The 26,825-nt window shown below is 38.6% G+C and overlaps 1 protein-coding gene across 4 annotated transcripts in view; it reads right to left on the bottom strand.

Moving 5' to 3' along the window:
• Nucleotides 1–26,825, bottom strand: part of HDX (highly divergent homeobox) — a 56,004-nt gene that overhangs the window by 12,071 nt on the left and 17,108 nt on the right. For all 4 annotated transcript variants that reach the window (XM_052813562.1, XM_052813560.1, XM_052813561.1 and 1 more), the window contains 4 exons: nucleotides 23,797–23,850; nucleotides 12,487–12,633; nucleotides 6,260–6,467; nucleotides 2,831–2,910 (listed from right to left, as the gene is read on the bottom strand). In XM_052813562.1, coding sequence (XP_052669522.1) covers nucleotides 2,831–2,910; nucleotides 6,260–6,467; nucleotides 12,487–12,633; nucleotides 23,797–23,850 — 489 coding nt within the window. The remainder of the gene's footprint in view (nucleotides 1–2,830; nucleotides 2,911–6,259; nucleotides 6,468–12,486; nucleotides 12,634–23,796; nucleotides 23,851–26,825) is intronic.

The raw sequence follows: 26,825 nt of genomic DNA, 5'->3' as shown, positions 1-26,825 counted from the left end.
TCTCAAACTGGCATGAAAGGATGAAGGTAACAGGACCTTTTGCTTGCTCATGAGAAATTCTGAATTGTGCAGCCCCCATTAGATGGCAATCATGCACCTCAGCCACAAGATCCAGGAAGAATCCAAATTGAAACTGTCGGTACTCAGAGCTGCTGCCATGGTGACTCAGGCTGTTTACAGAGGAGGAGCTATATGTCACCATGCTTTTGGCATTAAGTTGCATATTGTATCTCATTACAGCCTGCACAAGCCTGCATTTTATTCTGTAAGCCTTTTGTTGAAGACCTCCTGCAGGGCGAAGAAGGTTATGAAAATTTATTCCTCTGGAGCAAAACAGACATTGTGGCAAGTGACAGGCAAGTCCTAACTGACCTACTTCTTGCCTAAAACAATGAAGAGGTCTCCTTCGGCCTTTTTTGGCCATACTGCAAGTCAAATGCCCTACACAATAAAGAATGTTGATACAAAGGACAGTTCCAAATACATACACATGGACATTTTCACTTAAGTCACAAAAATTCTTGGGAGCTTTTTATATTGGGTCTTTAAAGATACCTGAAGTACAATGTTAAAGGCCAAGCTTAATGCTGTTTAGAATTTGGAAATACATTCCAATTGTATCTCAAGTTTTAAAAGATTCGCTTTTACATTATTTACCACTTGCATGTTCTGTTTTTCTTCCCCACAGAAAACCTTCTTACGTAAGAAAATTATGTTAAAACGTTATTTCAATAGGAGAAAACACAAAATGTACACATTTTTAGTGCACCTATGAGATTTTAATTTTTATTCATCTCTAAGCTACATCTCAAACACACAGAATGAATTTGAATTAGATAGTGGTAAGAATGGCATTTTTCAACAAGAACTCAGAAGGATGACTGCCCAGATGAAACCATAAATTTCGCTCTATTTTTGAGAGGGAAGCAGTGGTAGTATAAGAAGAGGGGTTTGGGTTTCTATACTATTTTTCATTGTTTTGACAATTGTAAACATTTATAAGACTGTATATAGGAAGTTAAAGCAATTTTACTATGGTTTTTAGTATACTGTTTAATACAACGTAGGCAAGGGCCCACACTGACACAATACACTTTAATGGTTAGCTCTTGAGGTGTCATTTTAGAGGAGGTTTCTTCTCTGCAGCATATGTGTGTGCCTTCTGCCTGCCTGCAGACCAGTCATCAGAAATTTTCTTCTAATAACCAAGAAGAAATCCTTCAAGAGAGGTTAACAGTCTCTCGCTAGTAGTACCCACCAAGCTCACAAGTATGTGTTAACGGTAGGGAGGGTAAACCACATTTTCTGTGCTTCTGTGTCTGACGGCCCAGCTGAAGTGATAACATTTCAAAGGCTTAATGTCACAAAGATCTGCTGCTATATCATATCCTGAGTAACACTGTGATTCAAATATCTTTGGTTTTAGACTCAGCTTGAGGAAAGAGTCTCTAAATAAATGCCAAACATTCACACTATCGTTCTTATAATAATACATTATAAGATAGTAAGGGAAAGAACAGTTTAGAATTTCAAATAAGAAAACCATATCTCTTAGGCAAGTCCAATGTATGTTCGTCCAATTTTAACTGCAGAGATTTTAAAAATGTTGTTACAGTGTTTTCAGAACAGAGTATGAAAAAACTACTTCTCTTTTTTTCCCCCCTCTTATTATATCAAATTATATCATGCTGGAGTTCAGGTAGACCAGAGAACTGAGTCTCTCAGACATCATCTTTGCAAACCTTTTACCTTTGTCATTTTACATTCTGCATCTCCATGGTAAACACATCAGCCTGAAACTCAGAGTGATTATATCTAAGGTCACAGCAGGCCATTAAGGTAAACAGAAAGGAAAAAGGCTGCTGTTTCTATTCAGGCAACCACAGAAAATACAGCCGTGGGATTTCAGTTTATGCGAAAGATGATCATATATTAACAAAAGAAAGAAAATGTTCTCTCCTGTCTCTCTCTCTCTCTCTCTCGGGAAGGGAATGTCCTGTTCGCTTTCCCACTTCAGGTTCTGTGTGATTAATGTAACACAAATGTTATTGTCATGTTCTGAGCTACTGTCGTTTAATCTCCAACTACAGAAAGAGTGCAGTTGGGAACTGGAACCATCACCTGTTCATTCTGCAGATAACTTTTAAGATAAAAATTACCCTACCACTTGGGGTCTTCTCTCCTCTTCCTCCTCTCCTTTCTTCTAATTTGAGAGAAAGCAGGCTAAACAAAGGGGATATATTGTATTATTTGCTATGACTCCTCCCTCTGTCTTTCCTTCCTTGTCTCACTGCAGTCAATTAAAACCAGCAAGAACAATTGTGTTTGACTCAATGTGAATGCAAGTGAGAAAACAAGAAACATCTAAGTAATGCCCTGTCAAGGGTATGGGAATGAAGAATACACACCCACCCCAGTCTGATCTCACATGTTCAAGGTTAGCTATGGAGAAGCAGCACTAGGAAGACCTGACTTTCTTAAAACTACAGAAAACCATTTTCAATTATTCTTCTGGGTTTCTTATTCTTACTGTTTTACTATACTAGGTACTTATAGAGCACTACCCAAGCGTTGTGCTTTGCACTCCAGAAAAAGAACACCAAATTGTTATAATACAGAAAAAGCCGTATAAGTCAATTTCTTCTGAACGTGCATAGCTCTATGTTTTAGTACTTTTATTACAGTTTCTTTTAGTGCTCAACCAATTAGGAAGGACTCTTAGCACACTCAACTGAAGTTTTCACCTAGTGAAAAACACTAGTGTTGGACAACAACCTCAACATTAGCAATTAAGGAGGTCCCATTAGTGGAAAAGGAAATGTATACATACCACATTATCAGTAGATACTGGATTGTGGTCATCATCTTTGTGACCAATTTCCTCATTTTGAAGAGCTTCATTTGTCTCTTCTGCAGAAATAAATCAGTTTTTCAGATTTCATTCAAATTTTATGCTGAAGGAACATTAATAGTCTTTACCACTAAATATGTCACATCTGCTAGATACAAAAGCAAATTCATATTATCAATGTCTATTCATAAAAAATACTGTATGTCTTATTAAAAAAGACATCATATCACAAGTATTTCAGGCCAACATCATGCCAATTGCTACCTGAAACAACAGGAAAACTATCAGTTACTTTCTTGCAACATACTAAAACCTTCCTATTTTAGGTTCAGGTTGGAATATTCAAAAGTGATGAATAGTTTCACATCAGAGGTGCACAGGACTTTTTTTTTTAAATTAAAATAAATTACTACATGAAAAATCCTGCATGCCTCAATAATATAGGGTACAGATGAGAATCCCACCTCCTTCTTGCAGATACCGATTAGTTTTGAACCAAAAACTGATCAAGCAGATTATTTCATTCTTGTATGGCAAATATTTGCTCCTAGTGAACCTAAGCTGCTTTCTTATGTATAAGCAAAGTACACACTTGAAAACAGAGCAAATCTTATTCTTAAATTTCAACCACAAGCACTAGCTGATTCTATTAGCCCTGACTATGGCCAATGTGAAAAAACAAGAAAGATAAGCTTATTCGTCCCTATGATTAAGTATGTTTCTCAGATTTACTTAAATTCTCCCTATTAATATACTGTTAAGAAGAAAACGGTTGATAGAAACAGCAAGTCAGGAAATAAAACAAAACACAGAGGCAAGACAGCTATGATAAAAAACTTAAACGATGTCATTAACAGCTAGGCTATTAATTGGAAATACACTGCTTCCAAGTGCTAGTAAAATTACACAGTTCTGCAAAGGACAGAGCTTGCATTAAAAGGGTCAAACAGTTCAGCTATTACATCTAAAGAGAAAAAGAGGCATGGTGAGTGAATGGGCAGCAGGTGTTCATGTGGGATACTGAAAGAGGGGAAATAATGATGCAGGGGTGTATCACTTCCACGCAAACACAGGGGCAACATTACTTAACTGGAGATTACCAACGCTTGCAAAGATAGGATAAAATTTAGGCCAGACCATACAGAGACAGTTAATTATTTTAAATAAGTTTTATACCAATTAAATATCTCTAAACTGAGCAAATTTGATTTGAATTTGTTTCAAATAAATTTAATCTGCCACTGGTCACAATTTCAGAGGAAAATTTCTGCTAGCAGCAAAAGCAAATGGGTTCAAATGGGAGAACTGTAAAGCAGGGAGCAATATAGGACCCCATCGTTCCACTCAGAGGAACGAAGGTCATTGAAGATGCACCTCAGGGACTCTGAAACAGTCTAAAGCACCAGTCACTCGCTAACCCTGACAGTCACCACTTGGATTCAATAGTCGAACGAAGCAACTCCCTACAGCACTTTCAACTCTTTAAATATTCCTCCTCAGCTAATATAAACTGGCACAGCTATAATGGCCTCCACAGAGCTGTGTTCATTTACACAAGGTATGGATTCAATTAACATACATTTAAAAAAGGTAAGGCATTATGAGAACTTTAATGCTTATTTTTGCATCCGAGTACAGCTTTTTTTTTTTTTTTGTAATATTTGCACACACTGTTTTAAAAGCAAGTGCCATCAACGCTTTCTCTCTAATTAGGTGACTAAAAATATCTTTTTCCTGTCTCTGAGAGTGTTGTGGTTTGTTTTTTTTTTTTTTATAAATTGGGACCAAAAGTTATAGTTCTCAAACATTAAAACAATCACATACCTGTGACTGAATAGTACACATGATTATTGGAAGAAATATTTTCCAGGAAGTTCAAAATAAGCTGAGCTGCAGCAGTGAAACCTACTCCTTTGAACTGGAGAAATTAATAGAAATAATTCTTGTGGTAGAATAAAGGAATGGAAGAGGGATTCCTGAATGCTGTGGAAATCCTACCATTTTCTTGTACTTCCTTAAGCTTTGACTCTAATAATCTACTCATGGCCTTACAGCCTTATCTTGTTTTATGAAAGCCTCGTTCAATAAAAGTGGTGTTATTCCTCACTTTAAGCTACAGAGAATTCAGACTCTTCCCCATCACCATTTTCTTTCAAGCAGATCTGACTAAATCAGTTCCTTCCACACCTCAGGCAAGTCAAGGACTCTTAGATTCTGCACCTCACTTGGCTGTCGATCACTTGACCCATTTCTTTATCATCTTATTCTCTTTACAGTAGAATATGACAAAGCTATCACAAATTCATGCCCAGCAGTTCTCCATTTTTCTAGTTCTTTCCTTTAAATTGTTCAGACAAAATGACAAGATCAAGTCTGGTATATTAAGCTGCAATAGCATGCACTAACTAGATCAGGCTTTCTTTTAGTTTATAGAGCAAAGGCTTTATTGATCTCTTCTAATCAGAAGCACTGGGAGCAATTAGTTGAGCTTGTGAAGCTGGTGAATGTGCTGAGCAGCAGTTCATCTGCCCTAGGCCCAGAGTGCTAATGTACAAGAGGGAAAGGGAGAGATCGATTCAATGTGGTCATGTGGTTCTGGGAAGTGGAGTAAAAGGGAATTAAGTTCGAGACACTTATCACTCAAGATCATGCAATTTACTGAGAACACACAGGCACCCCGTATGTGCAGTTCTAAGGCTTCCTGAGTAGTCCCCTGCTACTGACTTTGATCTTTTCTGTTGGTTTGTATTTGCTTGTCAGAGACCATACATGCACCGCAGACAGCTTAATGGCAGAAGTTCTGCTATGCTCTGACATACTGTGAAGCTCTTTTAGTTCAAGACCAAGTCTGAGCTAATAAATCTTCTGAACATATCTCATCAGCATGAGTTTAATATCAGGAAAACTCTAAGTACATAGCTCTGGTCAGCTCAAAGCAAGCAGGTCTGCACACATTAGTGCTTATTTAGATGAAAATTGTTGGTGTGATTCAGGCTAATGGGAATGGACTCAAGCTGGCTGTGCAGAACTGGCCAGTTAGCAGAGAGCATTTTTTAAAAAACTGGCTTCCTAGGGAAGCAAGACTTATACATTTGTACTGTCTGTCCATCTCTCAGTTGCACCAGCAAATTGTGAACTTGTCATTTAACTTCAGCTAAATCTGGCAGAAACAGAGGTTTTACAATAAAAGGTTTCTGCAAGCTTTGCGATAACAAACCCAACAAAATTCATATAGAGAGAGGTAGAAGAAAGAGACCGAACAGTACCTTCAATATAGCCAAGGTAGATAACTTGTGACTGTTAGACACTCTTTCAGATGTTTTTGAATGTGTACAACAGAGAATCGAAAGCATGCACACTGCACAAAATTAAAAATATATGCACAGTAGTAACTGCATTTTCAAATACCTTGTGAGCTTCCTTCAGATAAGCAGATTGATACTTCATCATTCCTATCATTATCATCCCCCACTTCAGTAGCAGTTTCCTCTCCTGGATTAAGTGCTGATTTAGAAACAAATTCAGATTGATCAGAGAAATCAGCAGGACCTCCTCTAGGGGGTGGGACCTCAATCCCCATTAAACGATATTTCCGTCTTCGATTCCCAATCCAAGTCTTGTAAGAGAAATAAACATGAATGATATCAGAAACTATAACAAAAGCAACAGGCCCACAACCAAGTGAAATTAGCACATCTATACTACAGGAACAAGAGTGTAGCCAGCAATTCAAGGGAGGTGATTATTCCCCCACATTTGACCCTCATGAGGCTGCTTCCTGGAATACCGTGTCCAGGTTCAGTCCTCCAATACAAGGGAAAAAGGAAGGTGCACCGCAAAAGGAAAAGCAGCAACATTGACAAGTCACAGCAAGGGAAGCTCTGACTGGAATTAAGAAAAAAAGAAAAAATAACACTTCACACTGAGGCACTGGAACAGTTTGTCCATAGGAGTCTTGGCACCTCCAATCTTAGAGGTACTCATCATTTTACTGGACAACATCCTGAGAAACCTGACCTAACTCTGAAGTCAATGCTGCTCTAAATAAAGAGTAGGACTAGGTGACCTTGTAGGGTCTCTCCCCACCTAAATTATTCAATTAATTTAACATAAGATCTTTGATCCAGGTTCTCCCACTCTGCAACTTTCATAAGGGGACTAAAGCATCCAATAACCCAAACAGCCCACGTCTTCTAGGATTTCCTACAGCACAGAAGAAATTGTCCAAGGTGATAGCCCTACATCACTCCACTTTGATGACAGAACATAACTTGGCACAATTAAGTTCACAGCAATATTATCCTTAAGTCCTCTTTGGTTGGAAGACAAGTCGTTAAGAAACATTGCTTGCAGTAAGGTATTTAAGAGCATACTGTAAGCAGTGGTGGGAGATGAAACAGGTCCAAGACCAAGGAACCTGGAAACACATTCATGATCAGATGGGTATGGATGCTTTAAGTTCATTTTACATCAGTAAAACTGTGTTTCAAAAAATAAAATTAAAAAAAAACCAAACCACATTCAAAATTCTCCAGGTGGATCTGTATAACTGTTAATTAACTTGCTTTCTCTGATAAAGAAAAGTCCACACTAAAAGTTATTAAAGACTCAAAATAGAGTTTATGATGTAATAAGAATTGTCTGCAACTCTTCACCTCTTAACTCTCTCCCTTCACTTGCATTACTCAGGCTTTTGGCTTCTCATCTAATTTCAATTCTGTTTAACAGCTCTTGTACTCTGGTCACTTTGTTCCATCCAAGTCAGTTTTCCACTGGCAACCAAAAATCCTTCTCAGAGCCAGGAATCAACTTATTTGCCAACTGCTAACTTCCAGTCTTCTTGACCTGGCTCTCCTCCCACCACTACATCATCTAAAACTCAATAAATAGGAGCAGCACCGACAGCACTAGTGGGACCATCCTCACTGTTCCAGGATCTGACCACACGCTGGCCCAGGACAGAGAACGGTGAAGTTTGGCCACGTAAGCTATCACTGTACAGAGTGTGCTTGATTACTGCAATGACGATGTATGCACAGCATGGTCATTACTAGGTTCTGAATCATGCTTAGTGCTGGAATTTCTGGATTGCTAAAAATCAAACACAGCTCTAGAAAGCACAGGCAGTTCATATTTTTGAAAACATATGATCAGAGCATGGCAAAATGCACATACTTTCCATAAGGTCTATGTTCCAACAGAGTTTACCAAACACATTAAAATATTATAGGATTTTTTTCTTTAAAGATACACTAAACATTACTCTGGCCTTATTACAGAAATACCTGCATTGCTCCTCTTTCCCATCACACTTCAACTACAGTTCTGATATATGGCATGAAAAAGTTTAGTAAAAAACTTTTTGCTTATAATACCTTGATTATCAAATAGAAAAATTAAGAAATATTAACAGCAGTCCCAACTACTAAAGATAGTTTCATGCTGTGTCAGCCTTGAAAAAAAAGTATTTCTTAAAGCTGAATCTCTTTAACTAGCTAAAAGATGACATGCTTAACACTATTTTTAGCTAATCATTTTTGTTGGGTGGTATTTGCTTTCCCAGCTTGCCGATTTTCCTCTTTGAAGAATGTGAAACAGGTACACAGAGAGCTACCTAGATATTTTTGTACGTTATATACAGTTTGGGGAAAAAAAAAAAAAGGAAAAAAAATCCTCACAAGCAGCCCCTTCCAAACCCAGGTCTCTTTTTTCCAAACAGTGTATTGCCATTCTTTAAATTTTCTCATAATTTTATGATGCTAATAAATAGTGCTAATGACTATAAAATTTAAAAGCGGATCTGCTTCTTTTTTACTGAAAAATTCAGAAAAAAATTGAGGCACTTGGGAAATGTAGAACTTGTCTTTTTATATACCTTTCAAAGCATAAAACCTTTCATTCAACATACTGAATATGTCATAGAAGACGAACATATTTTTATAATGTCTAAAATTAAAATGGGAAAGAAAAGTAATAAGGCTCCATACCCTCCATGCTACATTTAACAGTGAATATTCTGGAGCAGTACAATGGCGAGTGTAAGAGCAGACTAGTATTTCTACGTAGGAAACCAGCTTAATAATTCTATATCCCTAAAATACTACCTCCTTAAAAACCTCAAACATCTGTAAAGTGCACGTGATCAGACTCATTAAGCCTACTTACAGCAGCCAGCAATGAACTCAGAAGCAACTTCCCCAGTTTCAAGTGAACAGATGACCGGCAAGAGCAAGGGAAGAAAGGCTGGAGTCCCGGCAGAAGGAGCCAGCATATGTCTGCCCTCAGGCAGCTTACAAGTAAGTGGACTGGCAGAGAGCCACTTAAAAAGCATGATTACAGCTCTCCAGATATTGAGGTTAGGGTGTCAACGTGCTAGAAAGATTCTAGGTTGGAACCTTCAGAAATTCCACTTAACTGAAAAAATAAAGATGGAAGATTCTGAGTTGGTTTTCCAATGTCTCTCTTGACCACAAGCCAGATCCAGACAAGGCCTAGAGCCCCCAACAAGAAGAGCCGTTAGTCAGCTGTGAAGAATGAGTGGCCTTTCTGCTGCAACTGCTCGATTTTGCTGCTAAACTCAGACTGAAGCACTACCTTCAATAATCCAGCTTTTATCTGATGAGCTGCTGGGAAAGAGGAGGAGGTATCTTTAGCCTGTGGTAGGTGCTTAGGAGTAGCTTTTGACCTCTTATGTACAAAAGCTTTATGTTCTATTAATAAAAAAATAAAAAATTGTCATGCACTTTTCTTATATTCCTCATATATTTCAGAGGAGTTTGGTAGTTGTCACCCGTCTTTCTCAAATGTCTAATGTCTCGCTGCCAAGAAGACTATTCTGCTTTCAGATGCTATTTTGGTATGAATGAATAGAATTAGTCAAGAGAAATATAAACAAAAATGTGTAAGTAACTACAAAAAAAACCCCAAACAAATGTAATCAGCAATAATTATAACGTAAGCCAAAGAAATATTGTAAGTTTAATGAAGTATTGGCCAGAGTTCACATATTTAAATATAACCTAGCTCTTTTTTTTTTTTTTTTTTTTTTTCTAATTTCCCTCTTTTGGTGTCTTGGGAACAAGAAAGACATTTGAGGGTGCAAATGTTCATGATGTTCAGGTACAACCAGCAGTCACTTTGCAAGTCCACTCTCCTACTAGAAGTACAAAATTTACCAAATAAAATGCCCTGTTCAACCTTAAAAGATCAAATCCAGTGGAACTATGCATAGTGGCAAACACTATCTTTCCTTGTACTGGAAAACAGATTTGATACTTTTGGTACTGGAGATCTTTCAAGCCAGTATGGGTCATAAAGATCAATCATCAATCATTTGTACTTCTCCAAAAGCAACATTTATCTGGACAAATCATGAATTTCCATTAAAAAAGGTATTAAAAGGGAAAAAAGGAGAAATGTATTTAATTGAATTAAAACAAGTGATATGTATATATGAGTATTTTAGTTATATATATTTATATAAAATTACATTATTTATATAATATATATTTGTTGTGTGTATTATTTGATGTATATGTATTTTCTTGGTCTTATATATGTACTTAGTACTATTTGACATACCCTTTTTTTTTTTTTTTTTACATCACCAATGGAGAAACAGTTGCTAGTTGCACACTACCTAGAATTCAAAGAAGGGTGAAATCCAAAGGCAACAAAGTACAAGTATTGAAAGTGGAGAGCTTTTTCCAGAAGTGTCCCTCCGTCCAACTCTTCTTGGCTGAACATGCAGTAAAGGGTGGAGATGCTGTGGTTCCCTCACGCCTTACAGCTGACTGCATCATTGCTGTGTCCTGACTCCTTAGGAGAAGAAGACCGTGCTGCACACTAACCTCCATAGATCAGTGTTTCCTACTGAAGAAAATGCAGGTTGGCAGGTAAGGAGAGAGGCACAATACGATGTGCGTATATAGATCCCAGAAGAAATTTAGGACAGATCCTCTAGAGCACGTGATGGAAAATACCTGTCCTACAGCTGGTACACACAGAACATGCCCTAGAGAAAGGACAACAGGAAGCACTGAAGTTCACGTATGTCCTGTAGCATTAATTCAGCCTTTACAAACCAGAAAAAATAGTACAGCATAGTGCAGGACCAACCTCCACCTAATTCTTACTACAGTTCTCAAGTCTGCCATACAGAGGAACCAGAGGCCAAGGTAGGACAGATACTGGTAACACCACCAGTTACTAAGAAGAAAAGAAATCTTTTTGTTCATTCGTGTGTCTATGTTCTAATACAGGTTATGCCAGAGAGCCTTACAGAGTTGATTAGAGCCTAGTATACCTGCCCTGAAGACAAAAGCATTTCAAGCAGACGCAACTGAAAGATGTATACAGAACTTCGTACTGTCATCGCATGTGTGCCAGTAAGGATGTTCTTAAGGGAGCAAAGTAAGGGAGGCGAAGCATGGGTATCAGTCTCACTGTCCTGTGAATAAGGTATTTCATATTCAGCAGGCCCATTTTGAGATGCTGTCAGTGGAAACAGCTTCACCTTTCAGATAGCAAACTGAAGAGCTTGGAAAATAAGGAGAAGCTTTGTTCTCTACAGAGAAAAGAGTAATTCTTTTCAGCCTCCAAAAGTACAATTCATTTTTTATAATTCACATGTGCTTAGGAAAACAAGCAAGTAAATAACCAAATTAGTGTTCAATACTGAAAGTAGCTTTGGTACCATTTTGATACACCAACCCAAGAGAGATCTCCATAAAAGAAGAGTTTCAAATAAGGGCTCCTAGTTCTGCTTTTGTAGCAACGTCAGAATTTTAAGAAAGAGGTGGAAAAAGAAGATGAAGGCTGAAAGGACTAGTCACAATTGTCATGCCTGTTATGAATGAAAGGAAGACTCATGTTTTTGTACCGACTGCAAAGACAGTCAGACTATTTTCTGAAGAATGGAAACACTCTGAGCGAATGAGACACCCACAGTTTGAGAGTGATGATGTGTCTGGTAATTCAGTGGCAACAACTGATGCCGTACCAAAACTTCCCAACCTCTGCAAGAGATAATGTGGGATGGTTCTCAGGAATCACGTTATCTACACCAATCCTGTAGTTCCTAAAGCAATCCTTCCTCAACGACACCTATACAGACTATCAAATTAAAGTGACCCAGAATTCTTCACGGTACCCTTTGCCCTCTATCACATCTCAACCTGGCTTCAGGACAGTCTTGTAAAATATTTTTTTCTTATTTTTGAGCATTTTGTTTCATATGTTGACAATGATTTTTTCCTATAAGCAGTAACGAGAAATATTTCCCCTGTATTTTTAGAAAGGCTTTTTTGTATCTTAATAGCAATCTTAGTAGCACTTTTCAGTCTTCTAGGATATCCCTAAAAAATGTAACACTGTTACTTAAAATCTTACTCAAGTCTAAAGAGAACGTCAGACAGCTCATAGTGCTCCTGCTGCTGCTGATCAATAAGACTCTTACCTGAGGGCTTTTTTCTATATATAGACTGCAGAAAGAGCAAGAGAGCACTTCCCAACATGGTCATTCATTATGTAATACGTGAAATCTATTTCAAGCTTCCTCATGAAATTTTTAAAGGCTTTCATCTGTCCTATTTTTGCTTCTGCGACAAGATAAGGGAAGACTCTAGATTTCTTACCCGCACTATTTCACAGTCAACATTTAATTCTGCAGCCACAGCTTCAATTTTCTCTCTGCAGACTGAGCCCAGGCTGGTCATGCCATTGTCCCAGTATTTCTTTAGGGTAGCTAAGTCTCGGTCACTAAATTGTGTACGGTCCTGTAACTGTAAGATAAAAAAAAAAATACTGTTAGACTTAAAAAAAATTCTGCCTATGCTGTTCATTTAATTTCCAGAGGTCTTGCATACAGTAAGACACACAGGTTATACTGTCTCCATGGTTTTTCTTCTCTTTTAACTCTCCCTTAAGAAATTTTTTTTTAAGTTTGTTTTTTTTATCCAGGGCAGTACAGAGTTCCCTGGGATTTGCTTTAAAGGCAATGGCAGTGCTAACACAAGTTTAAAGCACTTCAGCTTTGTTTCAACTCCACCTGATTTTTTTAATTTGTTTTATCTCATTCTATAAGGCCTTACTGAAAATAACTTTTTTCCCCTTGTGCTGTTTACTCTCTCCACCCAATTTATGCAAATTATTCCTTAAGGCTTTTCAAGTTTCTCACCCTCCCCCACCTAGAGTTCTTTTATCTTACTGCAAACTACAATACATGCATAATTCAAAGGATTCTGAGTTCCTAAAGGGAATACTTTAATGTTTATTTGGTAAGCTTCAGAGTTTAAATTGGTTCCACTGTTTATTTGCAAGTTCCCTAACTCTTTGTGTACATTTATCAAAATATGTGATAGTGGATTACTGATAAAAGGAGTAACACTGAAAAACAAATCCTAGACATCCTACCACTCCTTGAACTGTTGTGGGCATACGGTATCATTTGCTAGCAGAACTTACAAGCTTTATCAAAAGCTTTTAGCCCAGAATTTTAACCAAAATCTACAGTTTTTTTACACCAACCCATGTTTGCCATCTCTCCTGCTATTAGCAGTACATAAATGCAACAATAAAGTCTGCACTAGTAAGTTGTAGCCACATGTGCCAAATTTGTCATTATTTCAACAGTTGAATTTTGTAAGACATAATCATGATTTCAATAGTTGAAATATGGGTTTGCTCATTTAAAAACTGTTAAAAGTTAGAATGAAATAACTTTAACATGGAGTAAAAATAAATTTTGCAGAACTAGAATAATTTGACAATCTTCTACAGTTACCAATTTTAATTTTTGTTAATCTTCAGAATATGGTAATCCTTGCAATTTTCTTCTTTTAAAAATTACTATTTCTCAAAATGTTAGAAGCACCCGAGTCTCCTTAATGTATGAACATAAAATAGGGGTATCAAACCCTTGTCTCCTTGAAATAATCCCAGGTGGTCCAGTAAAAAAAAAAAAAAAAAAGTACCAGTTATATTCAAATATGGTCCATTATTAACTGCTACCAGGCACTCCGATGTTTTTCTTGGCTATCATTTCATACATTCAGGTACAGAATTAGAGAAGCTGCCCATCCATCAGCTGACGTCTTACGCAGGGAGCGCAGGACCCCAAGAGGTTCCCTGCAGAGCGAGGCGGGAGGTGCGGAGAGCCCATGGGCACACCACGCACGCTGCCCGGGAGCAGCTCTCCTCCGGTCCTGCACACCGAGCACCTATTAGCAGCCACAGCACACGAGATGCACTCCCAGACGGCACGCCGCAGTCTATTTTAATCTAAAAGGAATCTAGTCAGCACATTTCAAGGCTGCTCTAGGATGAGCAGCGAAGTGCAGTAAGTGGACTTCACCTCAAGAGCACCCTGCTGAGCAAAGCGAAATCCCTGATGCCCACTCACCCTTAGCAGATGCCGGTTCTCCCTGTACGCCTGACCTGAGCTCCAAGCCATTTCCAAAGAACAAAAGTATAGTTATCTCCTGAATCGCTGCAGCAATATCTCCTCTTATAGCTGTTGGGAAAATAGATTGTAACTTCTGGAAATGATGGGAAGAGCTCTTGCTCTGCAGTCGGGGAGCAGCAGCCAAGCGTTGAGGAAAGGGAAGGCAGAAAGGAGCGTGATAGCAACACTCAAACTACACAGAGAAACAAGTCACTCTGGCCTATCCCGCTTTCCTGAACGCTTAGAGCAACTTCACCTTCTAAAGTACACTGAGCATTTTTTAGACATAAATAAGTAGGTAACATTCGCTGTTGGTTGTGGAGAGTTCACGCTGACAACACTGCTGTAACAATCCACCACCCTCACAGCTTCCTGCGATCTGCAATTATCAGAAAAATAAAATAAAAAATGTCTTCATATTTAATATGTACAGCTTAAATAATCCACCTGGAACATGCTGTGGAAATTTCCCATCCCCAACGGAGGGCTGAAATGAGAGAAGCAAAAGGAAATCTGCCTAATATTGCTGCAGATGTAAGGGAGCAAACTCCAGTTAGTGTTGTCTTCTCTCACCTAGTTGCAGTGGCCAAATTAGAACAAAAACCAAAGACTGCACAGCTGATGCTGGAGTAAGTTCAGATTTCTGCTTGCCACATGATTTTCTGGTTATCTAACAAAATCCTGCTTCTACTGAAAGAATACAGGGCAAGAATACTCGCTAAGAGAAAAGCTTTATAGTTGTGATACGCAAAAGGATCCCACGTTAGACAAAAGATACACAATAACTGACTACAGATAGAGTTACCAAAGGGATGGTACTGTAGGAAGGGTGCAGAGGCTGCTCAGCTTTTACTTACTAAATACAAGAATTTTAAGTGGAGAAAGCCGTGTTTAGCAAAACCACCTGGCCTTCAAAAATTTTACTTAAAAAAGCAGTGTCATATCTTTTTCATTTTAGGTGGATGTATGTTAATTCTGATGAACTACTACAAATGTTTTAATAAAAATCTTATTAGATAAATCACTATTCAATGGTTGTCACCTCACAACTGCTATATAATTTTGCTACAAGACCAGGGTCGTAGAGTCAGTCTCCACAGTTTAGATCAAAGTAGATGTTTTAAAAGTTACAGGAACTCTCCTGTAGCTACATTCCCAAAGAAGTCTTTTGCAGCCACCTACTGGGGGGGGGGGGGGGGGGGGGGTGAAGAACTTTACATTTTTGCTTTACCTCCTTGTCAAAAATAATCCCTAGTGTTTCAGATGACAATATGTATTTTCACTTTTTTGTTGCAGTTACTGCCACACCAGGTACTTTATCCTTTCACTCGTTCCTGAAGAGCTCGTGCAGCAGCACGTGAATCACACTGATACCGATCACAGGTCAGAGAAGGAAATGGAGAACAAGTCTTTTCAGTCAACTGATATGAAAGAAAAAACAAAAAACCCACAACACACACCACATGAAAGAGTCCAGAAAGCAGGAACGGAACTGAGGGGAAAAACAAGTGCATGTAAGTAGAAGATGGTATGAAAAGTCAGGTCCCCCTCAGGGTTGAGGAGAGCAGCCTTACTGAGATGCCTGGCTCAATCCAGCCCAGCAAACTCAGCATATTCTCCAATTAGTACTTCTCATCCTGCTTTAATTTTTCTACTTTGGAGTCTCTATCTCATTTTTGCCATTTTTTTCCACCAAGATCAGCACTGAGTAACCTATTGAACACAGCCGAGCAGGTAGGAATTGAGCCTCAGAGAAGCTGAAAGCGCTGTCTTCAGAAAGGTACATTTTGGCGGCATGATGACTGTACTACAGCTGGTCAGTCTTTGCAGCAAAGACAGACAGAATCTATCAGGTTTCTGGACTTGAAATTTTACCAGTGCCCCAAAAGAAAGATTCTCGACATTTAAGGGCTCTGATTCACAAAGAAGCTGCTGAAAGGCTAGCAGGTCACCGCGTATGAAGTGAGCCGCAGGAGCTGTCTGCCTGCACGCTTGCGCACAACGTCAGCTGCTTTACGGTATCTCAGAGAGCACAAAGGAAGATCGTTTACTTACTCTGCTCTCACTTGCTGCACCACTGTAACAGGATCAGTCTGGACCCTTATGCTCACTAGATGTAAATAACACTTCAGCTTGTCCAAAATGTAGATCCAGACTACCTACCTTTGTATAACTGATGGTGCCATATGCCTCTTCATGAATTTCTTAGGAAATCACAAACTATGTTCAATTGCAGGATTGTCCCCTTGACAAAGATTATACCTAAGTTTGACACCTGCATTATAAATTGCTCCAAAATTACATAATGCTTTATAAAAGTTAATTACTTTTGGGAGAAAATAAAGGGTAGAATTTCTACATTGAACATATAACTATACTTCCATCAATTTAGTTAATAACCTTCTCATGCTTAGTATCATCAGAGGAGCTGAAGAAACAAGAGGAAAAACCCACAGTCCTATAAATATCATAACATTCATGGTTATGCATCAGTTAGCATAGGAAAAAAATATCAAAAGACAATACTGAAAGCTTCATATTTAGGACATAACTTTCCACAGCTGAAGACAAGCCAGTAATTCAGTTCTTGTTTTCACTTCATTATAACAACTATTATGAATACAATTCTCATTTCCTCTCTTCAGATCCCCTGCTTGCTGATTCGAGGCTTGGCTTTATCCTCAGCAATGTTAACTGTTTGCTGAATTCTCTACATTTACCAGTTCTGTTGTCCATAGTATGAAAAGCAGAGAGAAGCTTCTTCCAGCAGAAAATAGACTATCAACTCACAATGAAAAGCAATCCTTGTGAACAAATTGAATCAGCAGTTCTGCCGAGCGCAGGGTTAAACCCTGCTTATTCCCTGACCTCTCAAGTGTAGTAACATTCTTATAAGAGATGACCCAGTTTATTATAGACATTCCTGGCACTTTGCCAAGCCCCTCATAATACCCACTGTGCATGCAATATTTGTGGTGCAAATCTGGTGTCTATAATTGGTATGAATAATTGCATTGCAGTGGAGTGTCCTTACCCCATCTTTTATTAGAGCCTGCTTTTTTAGATCAGTTTTTATGCATGAGTTGAAAATGTTTCACACCACATGCACAAAAGCTATACACAGTCTTCAGATTATTAATAAAAGACATTAAAAAATGAAAGAACTAGAGCTTTAACATAAATGTAATAACTATTGCATTTATGCTGCGGCTGAGCACTGTACGTTGCTAACAAAAAGTTATGTTTATTTAAATTTCAGTGAAATCATATTAAATCAACAGTTCAGTTCCGATGCTCTGTGATGAAATGTTCTAAGGTAATGGTTATTTCTAGCAAACAAACCTCTCACAACAAATTTTAGTCACTACCGCTCAGAAACTCTATCACAGAGAAACAGCAAGAAATCTCAGAGTAATACTTTTTTTTGTGTATTTTAAAGGTTCTTTAAAGTTTAGTAAAAAGTAAACTAGGACAAACAGTGACACTTACTTCCTAGCAATCCCAGTATCTTATAAATTGGAGGCACTTCTTACTTTAAGTTACCCTAAACAAACACGTCCAATCTCCTTTTGAGCCAATCTAAGGCTAGCTTGATTTGATACCTACTCTTACACTGGAACAAGTAAGTCCGTATCTGCTTCTCCACACTCTTCATATTTTTAAAGCTCTCCATCACACTTCTCCACTCCCTCCCAGTCACTTCTTTTCAACTCTGAAGAGATACAGCCCATTTGGTTGTTCGCTATATGGCTGTTCTGTGCCTTTGATCACTGTCACTGCTTCTCTGTTATATTTTGGGAGGAATGAGAAGATCAGAAGTGGACACAGCATTCAAGGTATGAACAAATCCTGGATTCTTCTATACAAGCATAGTGTTAGCTTACTTTGTTCGCCATTCCTAATGATGCCAGCATTCAGCTCTCTGAACTCTGACACTACTTAATGTTTAACTGATCTTTTCAGAGGATTATCAATTCATATCTCAGGATCTTATTTGTATGTAATAATAGTTATTTCTGAATCAATCATCACACATATGTTCCCCCTTTCCCATCTGCACCATTTAATATTATTCTTACTCTTCAGTTTATTATTTCTTGATTTCATTGCCCATACACAAATTCTGAGGGTCTATATTTCCCTTAACACTACCAGCATATTTAACCTCATTAAAGCTACGCCAGATTACACATTCCTTCAGTTTGGGGTTTTAAGTTCAGGTTTCACAACAGTCACAGATCTGTCCCCCAGTTCAGTGATACCCAGTCTCCTGCTACAGAAGCAGTCCTGCTGCTTTGGCTAGACACTGATGCTCATACACAGTGTACATTGCCCGTGCAGGAGCAGTGCAATCGGAAGCATTTTTGAAAGAACCATACTTTCCACAGACAGGCAGAAACTGCATGCATTTCCACACAGTAAAGCCCTAAAGACTCCCAGGCCACGCATGGTTCTCCCCAGGGAAAAAAAATGAAAGGCAACTGGTGGCCATAACTACCAGAGCAATTCAGAGAGCTGGTATCTAGACACTGCCTTTCCCTGAGACTTGACAGGTCCCCTCTCATCACGTGAGCAGATAAGTACCCATCACGAGATACCTTCAATCTTCTGAGGACAAAGAAATGTACCTGAAGGCCCCTAGCAAAGCAAATGACTAGGAAAGAGTTGCTACTACCAGCTTCATTCAGAGCAGAAGATACAGCAGCAAGCTGCACAGCCTTCAGACAAAAAGGTGTTTGGAAACGGACTGCAAGCCAAACAGCATCTGAAGGCACCCTTAAACTATTATTGCTAACATACTGCTAGTGCACAAACTGTTAAGATTTCTGGAAGAGAGATTTTTTGCATCTTTTCCCACTGGTTGTGTAAGCTTGAAGTTTGCTGCGGTGGAAGCAGGACTAATAAATATTTCATAGTACCACAGCTTGAAAAGAGCTGTAACTGCTTCAACACTCAGCCAAAATTACATATATTCTGTTAATATGTGTTTCTTAACCAAACACAGCTAAGAAGGAAAAAAAAAAAAAGGAAAAAAAAGAAAGAGATATTAGTGCAATAGAATAGTCTAGTCAAAAAATTACACTCTAAACTCCAGTCATCTCACTCCATAATTTCCAAAACCAACTTCCAATCCACAAAAACTGACAACTCACCCTTCTTCTTGAGATTCTGAACTGGTTTGTTAAGTAGTGAACATTCAGCTGCAAAGTAAACTGATATTTAGACAGTTATTATCATGATTCTTACTTAACCTATTAATGTCTTCCTCACATTTGACTACAAAGTCTGCTTTTCCAATTCCTGGCCAGATATGACATATTTCCAGCCTGCAGGGTCACAGCGTACAATAAGCCTAGGTGATCTGTGGAACTTAGGTGCAGCATGACATATAATAAAAAGATGTATTTTGTCTGAAATGATGGTAAGACTTGCCTTCTCTTTGCATTAACTGAAGGATTGCTGTTGGGAGTAGTGAAAAGGTGCTGTTCACAGCAAGAAGGTCATGACATGCTATGCATGTTATTATTATCTAAGGTAAACATCAACAAAGTGAAATACCTTGAGATAATGTGGTGAAATATTTCACAGAAAGAGGAAAAACATTAACGGGTTATCCAAATGACACAGAAAACATGAACAAGGACAGTGTTCACAATTCAGTCCTGTTGAGATCTTCAGGTTGGCTTGTCTGTCTCTCTTGCTGAAGACTCCAACTACCTTACTCAGACATGCTCTAACCATCTTGACTAAAATACAGTTTTCTTCCCCTTGCCCTTCTAGAGGAGAGGAATGCAAACAGGTTAAGAGAACTTCACAAGTTAATACTGGTATAATTTTAAAACAAAAGGTACAACTAAGGTACACTTTGACTTTAGGTAGCTTTAATCCCTATGGGTTCTTATTTTACTTTAAAAGCCACTGTAAGATATTTTCCCTCCAGCGCACGTGGGCTTACAGCGGCAGCCGACAGTTTGCATGAGACTTATAGACCGTAGTCCAATAAGGTATTTTCTTTAGTAGTTATATTGATGTATCTCCCCCACCTAGTCTCCTCCACACAATCCGGCTGTCTTCCCCATGCCCACAGCTGTGCCAGCACAACTGGTGGCAGGTTTCACACTGACCAGCTCCTTTACCTGATTCAAAGTGCATCTACTGTACTCTTTCTGTGACAGGCAGGACTCTGAGGCGAGCACTTTAATGCCACTATCTCCAGAATTTTATTCAAATAGTCAATATTGAAAAAGCAATTTAAAAATAAAAATTTAACACAGGAACTCTCCACTCATTTCAGGTATCTGACCCCCAAAATACATGCCAGATGGAGAGGCCAGAGACCCCAAGCTGAATCTCTAGGCAGATTCAGCCAACCTACCTATGGCAGAAGTTCCACCAAAGTGCAGCAGTTCACTGTTCAGGAAGGTATTGAAGCCATCACTACAATGCAGTGTTGCTCCAGGTAGGGGGAAAATACAAGACCAGCTCCCCCGTGAGTTTCTCCACTGAGGGCAGTGTTCCATTGAAACCTTGCATGAACTAGCCCAGACGTTAACATGAAAGACAACTTAAGTTTCATTTAAAATCCCATCCAAGACCCATGCTACATACCATGTGATTTACTATGCCTGCTTCTGAAGGGTGATGGGCAGAAATAATTATAAGACCTTAATCTGCTCTCTTAATGACTTTGTGTTTCAGACTTTATATTAAGACCACTAGAACAGTTTCTACTTAGACATTTAAAAAAAAAAAAAAAAGCAAACCCAAACCCCCACTCTCCCCCCAAAAATAAAACTTCACAACTAAGCCAGGCACAGCTTACCTAGACTCAACACCTATGTGACAAATGGTTTTCATAGTTAGCATACCAAGTTATAGCTACCATAAACACTAACCATTCTGCTAAGACATCAGATGACATGTAACAGAAGCACAGTTATTACACTCAAGACTTAAATGCAAGGACAAAAGCAAATATGTTTTCCCCCTTTTAATTGTCTTCAACCAGTATCTTCACTGCTATTTTTGAATCCTTGTTACCCTTCCACCACCCTGTGAAAAACCAAAAATCAATGCATTTGTAAAGGCCAATGCATTGCACATGCACCATGACTGAATACAGAACTCTGTAATTTCCAAAGACATTCTCATGAATAACTGAAAGGGTGATATTTCTAGACTAATATTCATTAACAGTCACGATTACGTCATCTTACAGCATAGCTGAGCAGACTAGAAAGAGTTTCTGCAGAACTGCACAGTTTTTATTTCTCTCTTGATGCAGTTGAAGGACAGGGCAAGGAAAACAAAACATCAAGGCAAAAGATTAAAAATTCAGAGCATCTAAAGGACTATCTTCTCCACTTTAAACAAAGTACAGATTAGCCTTTTTACTGTTTGAATGGCAGTAATTGCCATAATCGCAGTTCTACAACTGTATCCATTCTATTTCTGTTCCCTCACGGTCTTTCTTCAAAAGACTTTCACATCTGAAACTGAAGTTTCCTACGAAGTAGGAGCTTTTTCTCTCTTTTTGTTTTCTTACACCTGTGTGTATACAGCAGTTTTAGAGCGCCAATTCCTAAACTTGTCTCCTTAAGAAGGCTAATTATGCATTCAAATCAGAGAAAGTGCATCCACAATCTGGAAACAGATGTTGTCAAATGGGACTGTATTAACCAACAGGCTTTATGCATTTTATTGATTAACAAAGACACAGGAGTAAAGGTCTAAGGAAAAAGAATTCCCTAATAACCATCCTTAATAAACAGGCACTTCCACATCCTTGAAGGTTGTAAACTTACTGCAGAAATTTATTCTACAGCTTGTGTCAGATATCTAGCACGACCACCATGCCTCAACAACCTATCCAGTGCTGGAAAGTAGGGGACAGCATCATGCCCCACTCCCTTTACTGCTCCCAGCCACATGCTCCTGCTGCCAACTTTGAGCTGGCTCTGGCACTCGTCTGATCCCCAGCAAGTACATTCAACTCACTAAGGACAAACTCAGCAGAAGAGTATGCATCTGACAGGTCAGACGCTTGACCTGGATTACCTTGCAATTAGATACTAGCACCAGTGCTATGGATGGGGCGGCAGTGCACCAGTAGAGAGGGGGGGTGGAAAACCTCCCTCTTTCAACAGTGATGTGCTGTGAAATCAGCTCAGCCGAACAGTGAAACTGTACTCTGGGACACTCACCAGCTGCTTGGTGTCTTAAAAGGTCATTAAGTGATAGAGGGAAGGTGCCTTCCAGAAAAGGGCTACATTTAAAAAAGCCTACTCAAGAGAACTAGGACTCAGGAAAAAAAAACCAACAAAAAAAAAGACGGAATAAGCAACAACAGGATTTGTATAAAAGTACTGGTTCCTCTGGGATATGCTCTTATAAAGTGTTCTCTATATAAACAGAAATAAGCAATACTACCAAAGTCTGCAGAAACTATAAGTGTGGTACAGTTAACAGCTACCAAAAGCCTGAGAGAAAACACAATTAATGTGGTGGTCCTTAGACTCCTACTTATACAGGAAATGCTACCAAACTCACACCTTTTGAAGATTAAACAGAAGAACGGAAAATAATAAAAAAAAGAAAAAAGTACCAGGTACAGAAGGGAGGAGAAGGCAAGGAAAGCTTCTTCCATTACCTAGACATCATTGCCAAAGCAGCACACATGACACTCACAGCTCAATGGTTTGGGGGGGTTTGATGGGATAAGTTTGGTTATCATGATAGCCATCTCCCTAGCTATTGCTTCTGATATAGCTGGACTAATATCTAACAGCTTCTTGAAAGCTTGGTTGTACCATCCAACCTGCAGGCTTAGGGTGTCTTTTCATGGTAAGCAAGCAGAATCAACATGCTCTTCAAAGAGAAGCTAGCAGACTACTCTTGAATGGAAATGCTGAACAGTAATCAAACAAAAGAGTTGGACAGAGGTATTTTCCTGACAAAAGCTGTTTCATACCGCGTGTTATGGTTTGGAGTCATTTGTGAATTGAGGACACCAACTTGGCTGATTCTGCCTAATATGAAATGACATATATGTGGATAAAATTAGACTTGATAAAGTTACTACAGGTAGCGTGGACTAATTCTGTGAATGTGCAGAGTAGCTGAAGAGGGAGCTACTCTCTTAAGCATTCGGTTGCCTCAATTAACAATCATTTCACTTTCAATATAAAAAACTTATTCTGAGCTCTAAACTCTCAGTCCTTATCAATTCAGATGTTACATTTCAGCTAATCACACTATTCATATATCTGGGTATCACATTACTTGACACAGGATTATGACCTTGACCTGCTTTTAAAGATATACATCAACTTTACATTAAAATGAAACATTGTACCTGCAGACAATGTTTGTATTAGTCAAAGTATAGAGGGGAAAAAACCCCACACAATATAAATAGAACAAACGTTTTCAAAAATGCATTTTTATAAGCTTTTCATTCCTTCACTTGATGCATTAGATACTTATATGGAGATATACTTACCGCTCTTTTTCTGGAACAACCTGTAATCCAAGGCACGGTAAGGTTTCCTGAAATCTGTAGAGGGGAAGGAGGAAACAGAACAGAAAATAACAACAGCTTAGGTTGCTATAATACCAAATACTGAGCAGCTTTCAGAAGACTTCAGTATTGTGCATTCAATTCTGATAAGAACGTTTTTAAAACAGGTTAAGATTTAAAAGCAAAACAAAGTCACACATAGCCTTACTGTTGTAAGGCTAAAAACAAAGGGTAAGGGTAAGATAACACGACGGCAACGCGGGTGTTTCTGTACTTTTGCTATCTCAAAACTTGTATTTCAGAACACAAGTTTTGTGTTCCTCACTTTCAATGCGTCACAAAACTGGTAAGATTAAGCAGACTGGAGTTAGACAGGGGCCAATGTCTGACAGAACTTCTGTCACATATTTTTCAATTACATGAGTTAAACTTTCAGAAAAAAACCTATCACATTAGTAACTGAGCTATTCAATGTCAGATGTTAAGGATTTGCATATTAGCAGAAAAACTAGGGACATCAGGTAGGAGAAGGAAGGGCAAGGGGTATGAAGACAAAGGTTAGCTGCCTTGATTCCCATTGCTTCTCCATCATTCCCAGAAGTCAGAATTTATTAAATAATAATCTTGGATTGTTTTTCCTGGCCATCTGAAATGTGTCACAGCCTGGAATATTTTAGGCTTATTTAGGATTCCATGTTCATCTGCTGCTGCAGACAACCAATGCTTGAGAGACTAAACATAGCTCTCGAGAGATTAATCAATCTCAAATCATTATACACACTATGTATGTGAGGAAGAAAAATCTCCGCACTTCTGCTGACTGTATCAAACTACGCTAATAGTTTTTGTATTAGCGAAGTGCTCTACTAATGAATCTTGTAGCATGAGCATAACCAAATATAGAATACCTGGTACACTTTGTCTAGTGTACAAGCCATAAGATACTTTTATTCTTCAAGCTTTTCGCTGGAAGCGCTTGGAGATGACCTAAGGTCAGACACTTTCTTATTACAGCACAAGGCAGGTTGACAGGGGCTAGAAATGAACACCCTTCCCCCCTAAGGGCAAGTTTACATCAGCTTTTGTGTCTAAAATATTAATTTCTTAGTTGCACACACACATTTTAGAAATTCTGTATAAACAAGTTAGGTCTATTACAATTCTATATCCCACACAACAGCTTCACACCACAGAATCTGCTGTAAATGCATCCTCAGTATCCACCCAGATGGCTTCTATTCACAAATTTAAAGTGGGGCTACAGAAAAAAGTGCTTTTCTACATGAATAAAAGCAGTCAGTCTGGCAGAGCATTAACGGTTACTTGGAAGACAAATGCACACAAGTTCTGATAGGCGTGATGCCAAATACAACCAAGTTTATCTCAATATAACTACTTGAAAGACAACATGCATGCGAGTATTCTGAACTGGTTCTATAAAAAAGGCACAAGGGTTGGGTTTTTTTTACATTTGGGTTTCTTTTTTGAGTGAGATGGAGAGTTATCCTGCATCCACAGGTAACTCCAGTCCTAGTCCAACTGGGAAGCTACAGTGAGTTGCAAAAATGACAACCTGAAATGCTTGTCTCAGAAAAGATATTGTGTCTCAAATTGCAACTCTGGCAGATGCTAAAGAAAGTTCAAAGGTACAGCAAGACTTGTGTATTGCCAGTGCTGTTACCTTAATTAAAGTGGTTACACTAGATGAGGTCCCTACAAAATCTTTTCCCAATTCACCTGTAGATTTACTGTCCCAAATTCAGTGCACTGGAACAAACCAAGAGCCCCAACCCAGTCCTGGTTGCTGTGTGTCCCAGCGTTACTTGAGGCCATACGCAGTGTTTTTGCAGCCTGCTCACAGCTGCTGTCTTCCCCAGAGCCCCCCAGGTTCTCCCCACTCATGCAGCTGGAAGTATTTCATCCCAGAAATAAAGTGGAGGAACTCCTGTGACAAAGGTAACTCCGCTTCTGTTACAAAAATGAGAGTCACAAAACAGTTTATTCAAGTCTCTTCTGAGAAGACCATGTTGGTCACACTAGCAAAAAGGTGCACTGCCCAAAGTTAGCAAGAAAGTCCTCCTCTTGTCTTCCAAAGTTCCTAGGGAAGTAAACAAATTGCTCTGACACGTTAAAAAGCCCCCACAAAATAAAAACGGATTCCCGTTTCTTAAATAAAGCAAACTTGCAGCTCATTCATATAAAGTAGCATCCTCAAAGTGAATCTTACAAATAAATAAGTATATAATATATCTAGACACTATTCTGACATACTGGCTGCAAGGCTTAAGATTTTCCCTTGAAGAAGGCAGGGCTAAACTAGATAACTGTGCTTCAGTGTGTATAACAAAGTAATTAAAAATACACATACTTTCAACAGTATTTTTGTCCCTTAGGGTTGGGGAAAGAAAACCAAGACTAAATCACGATTCAGCCTTGAGGAAGAGCAAGAATAGCCTCTCTAGTTCAATACGCTTAAAGCCAAACCAAGAAAAGCAAGTAGGTTGAACAATTTGTTTACTGAAACTGCTCAGGCATTAAAATTGATCACTTTATTAAATTTACTCTTAAGTTACACTAACATGAATTTGATTAATTGAACCAGTAAGGAAGCTATAACTAATTGCTAATTAGATACCCCACCAATACATGACAGTAATTACTTCATTAAAACACAAATCACACAGTCCTGACTTTGAAGAAGCATCTGCTTGGATGTTTAACTACTTCAATAACCATGTAGCTCTGGTTTAATCTGTTTTTAAATTTAGGAAGATTTCCCTAAGTTTAAGGATTTCATTCCTACACTGATGGATAAATTAACTAAACACAAGCAATAACATTAACAGAAACTGACTGCATACAAAAGAAGTGTCATCCTGCATAAGACTAGAAGAATTCAGACAGCACCTGTTATGAAATCTATGTCTCTGGAAGTTGAATATATAAATATTATTAAGCTGTAAGCTACATGAAATAGTCATACTGGACTTAAAATTAAGGGGAGGACTTGG

Source organism: Harpia harpyja, chromosome 18 (genome assembly GCF_026419915.1).
Source record: "Harpia harpyja isolate bHarHar1 chromosome 18, bHarHar1 primary haplotype, whole genome shotgun sequence".
Lineage (NCBI taxonomy): Eukaryota > Metazoa > Chordata > Aves > Accipitriformes > Accipitridae > Harpia > Harpia harpyja.
Note: the sequence above shows the minus strand (reverse complement) of the source record. Positions and strands in the feature narration are given on the sequence as shown.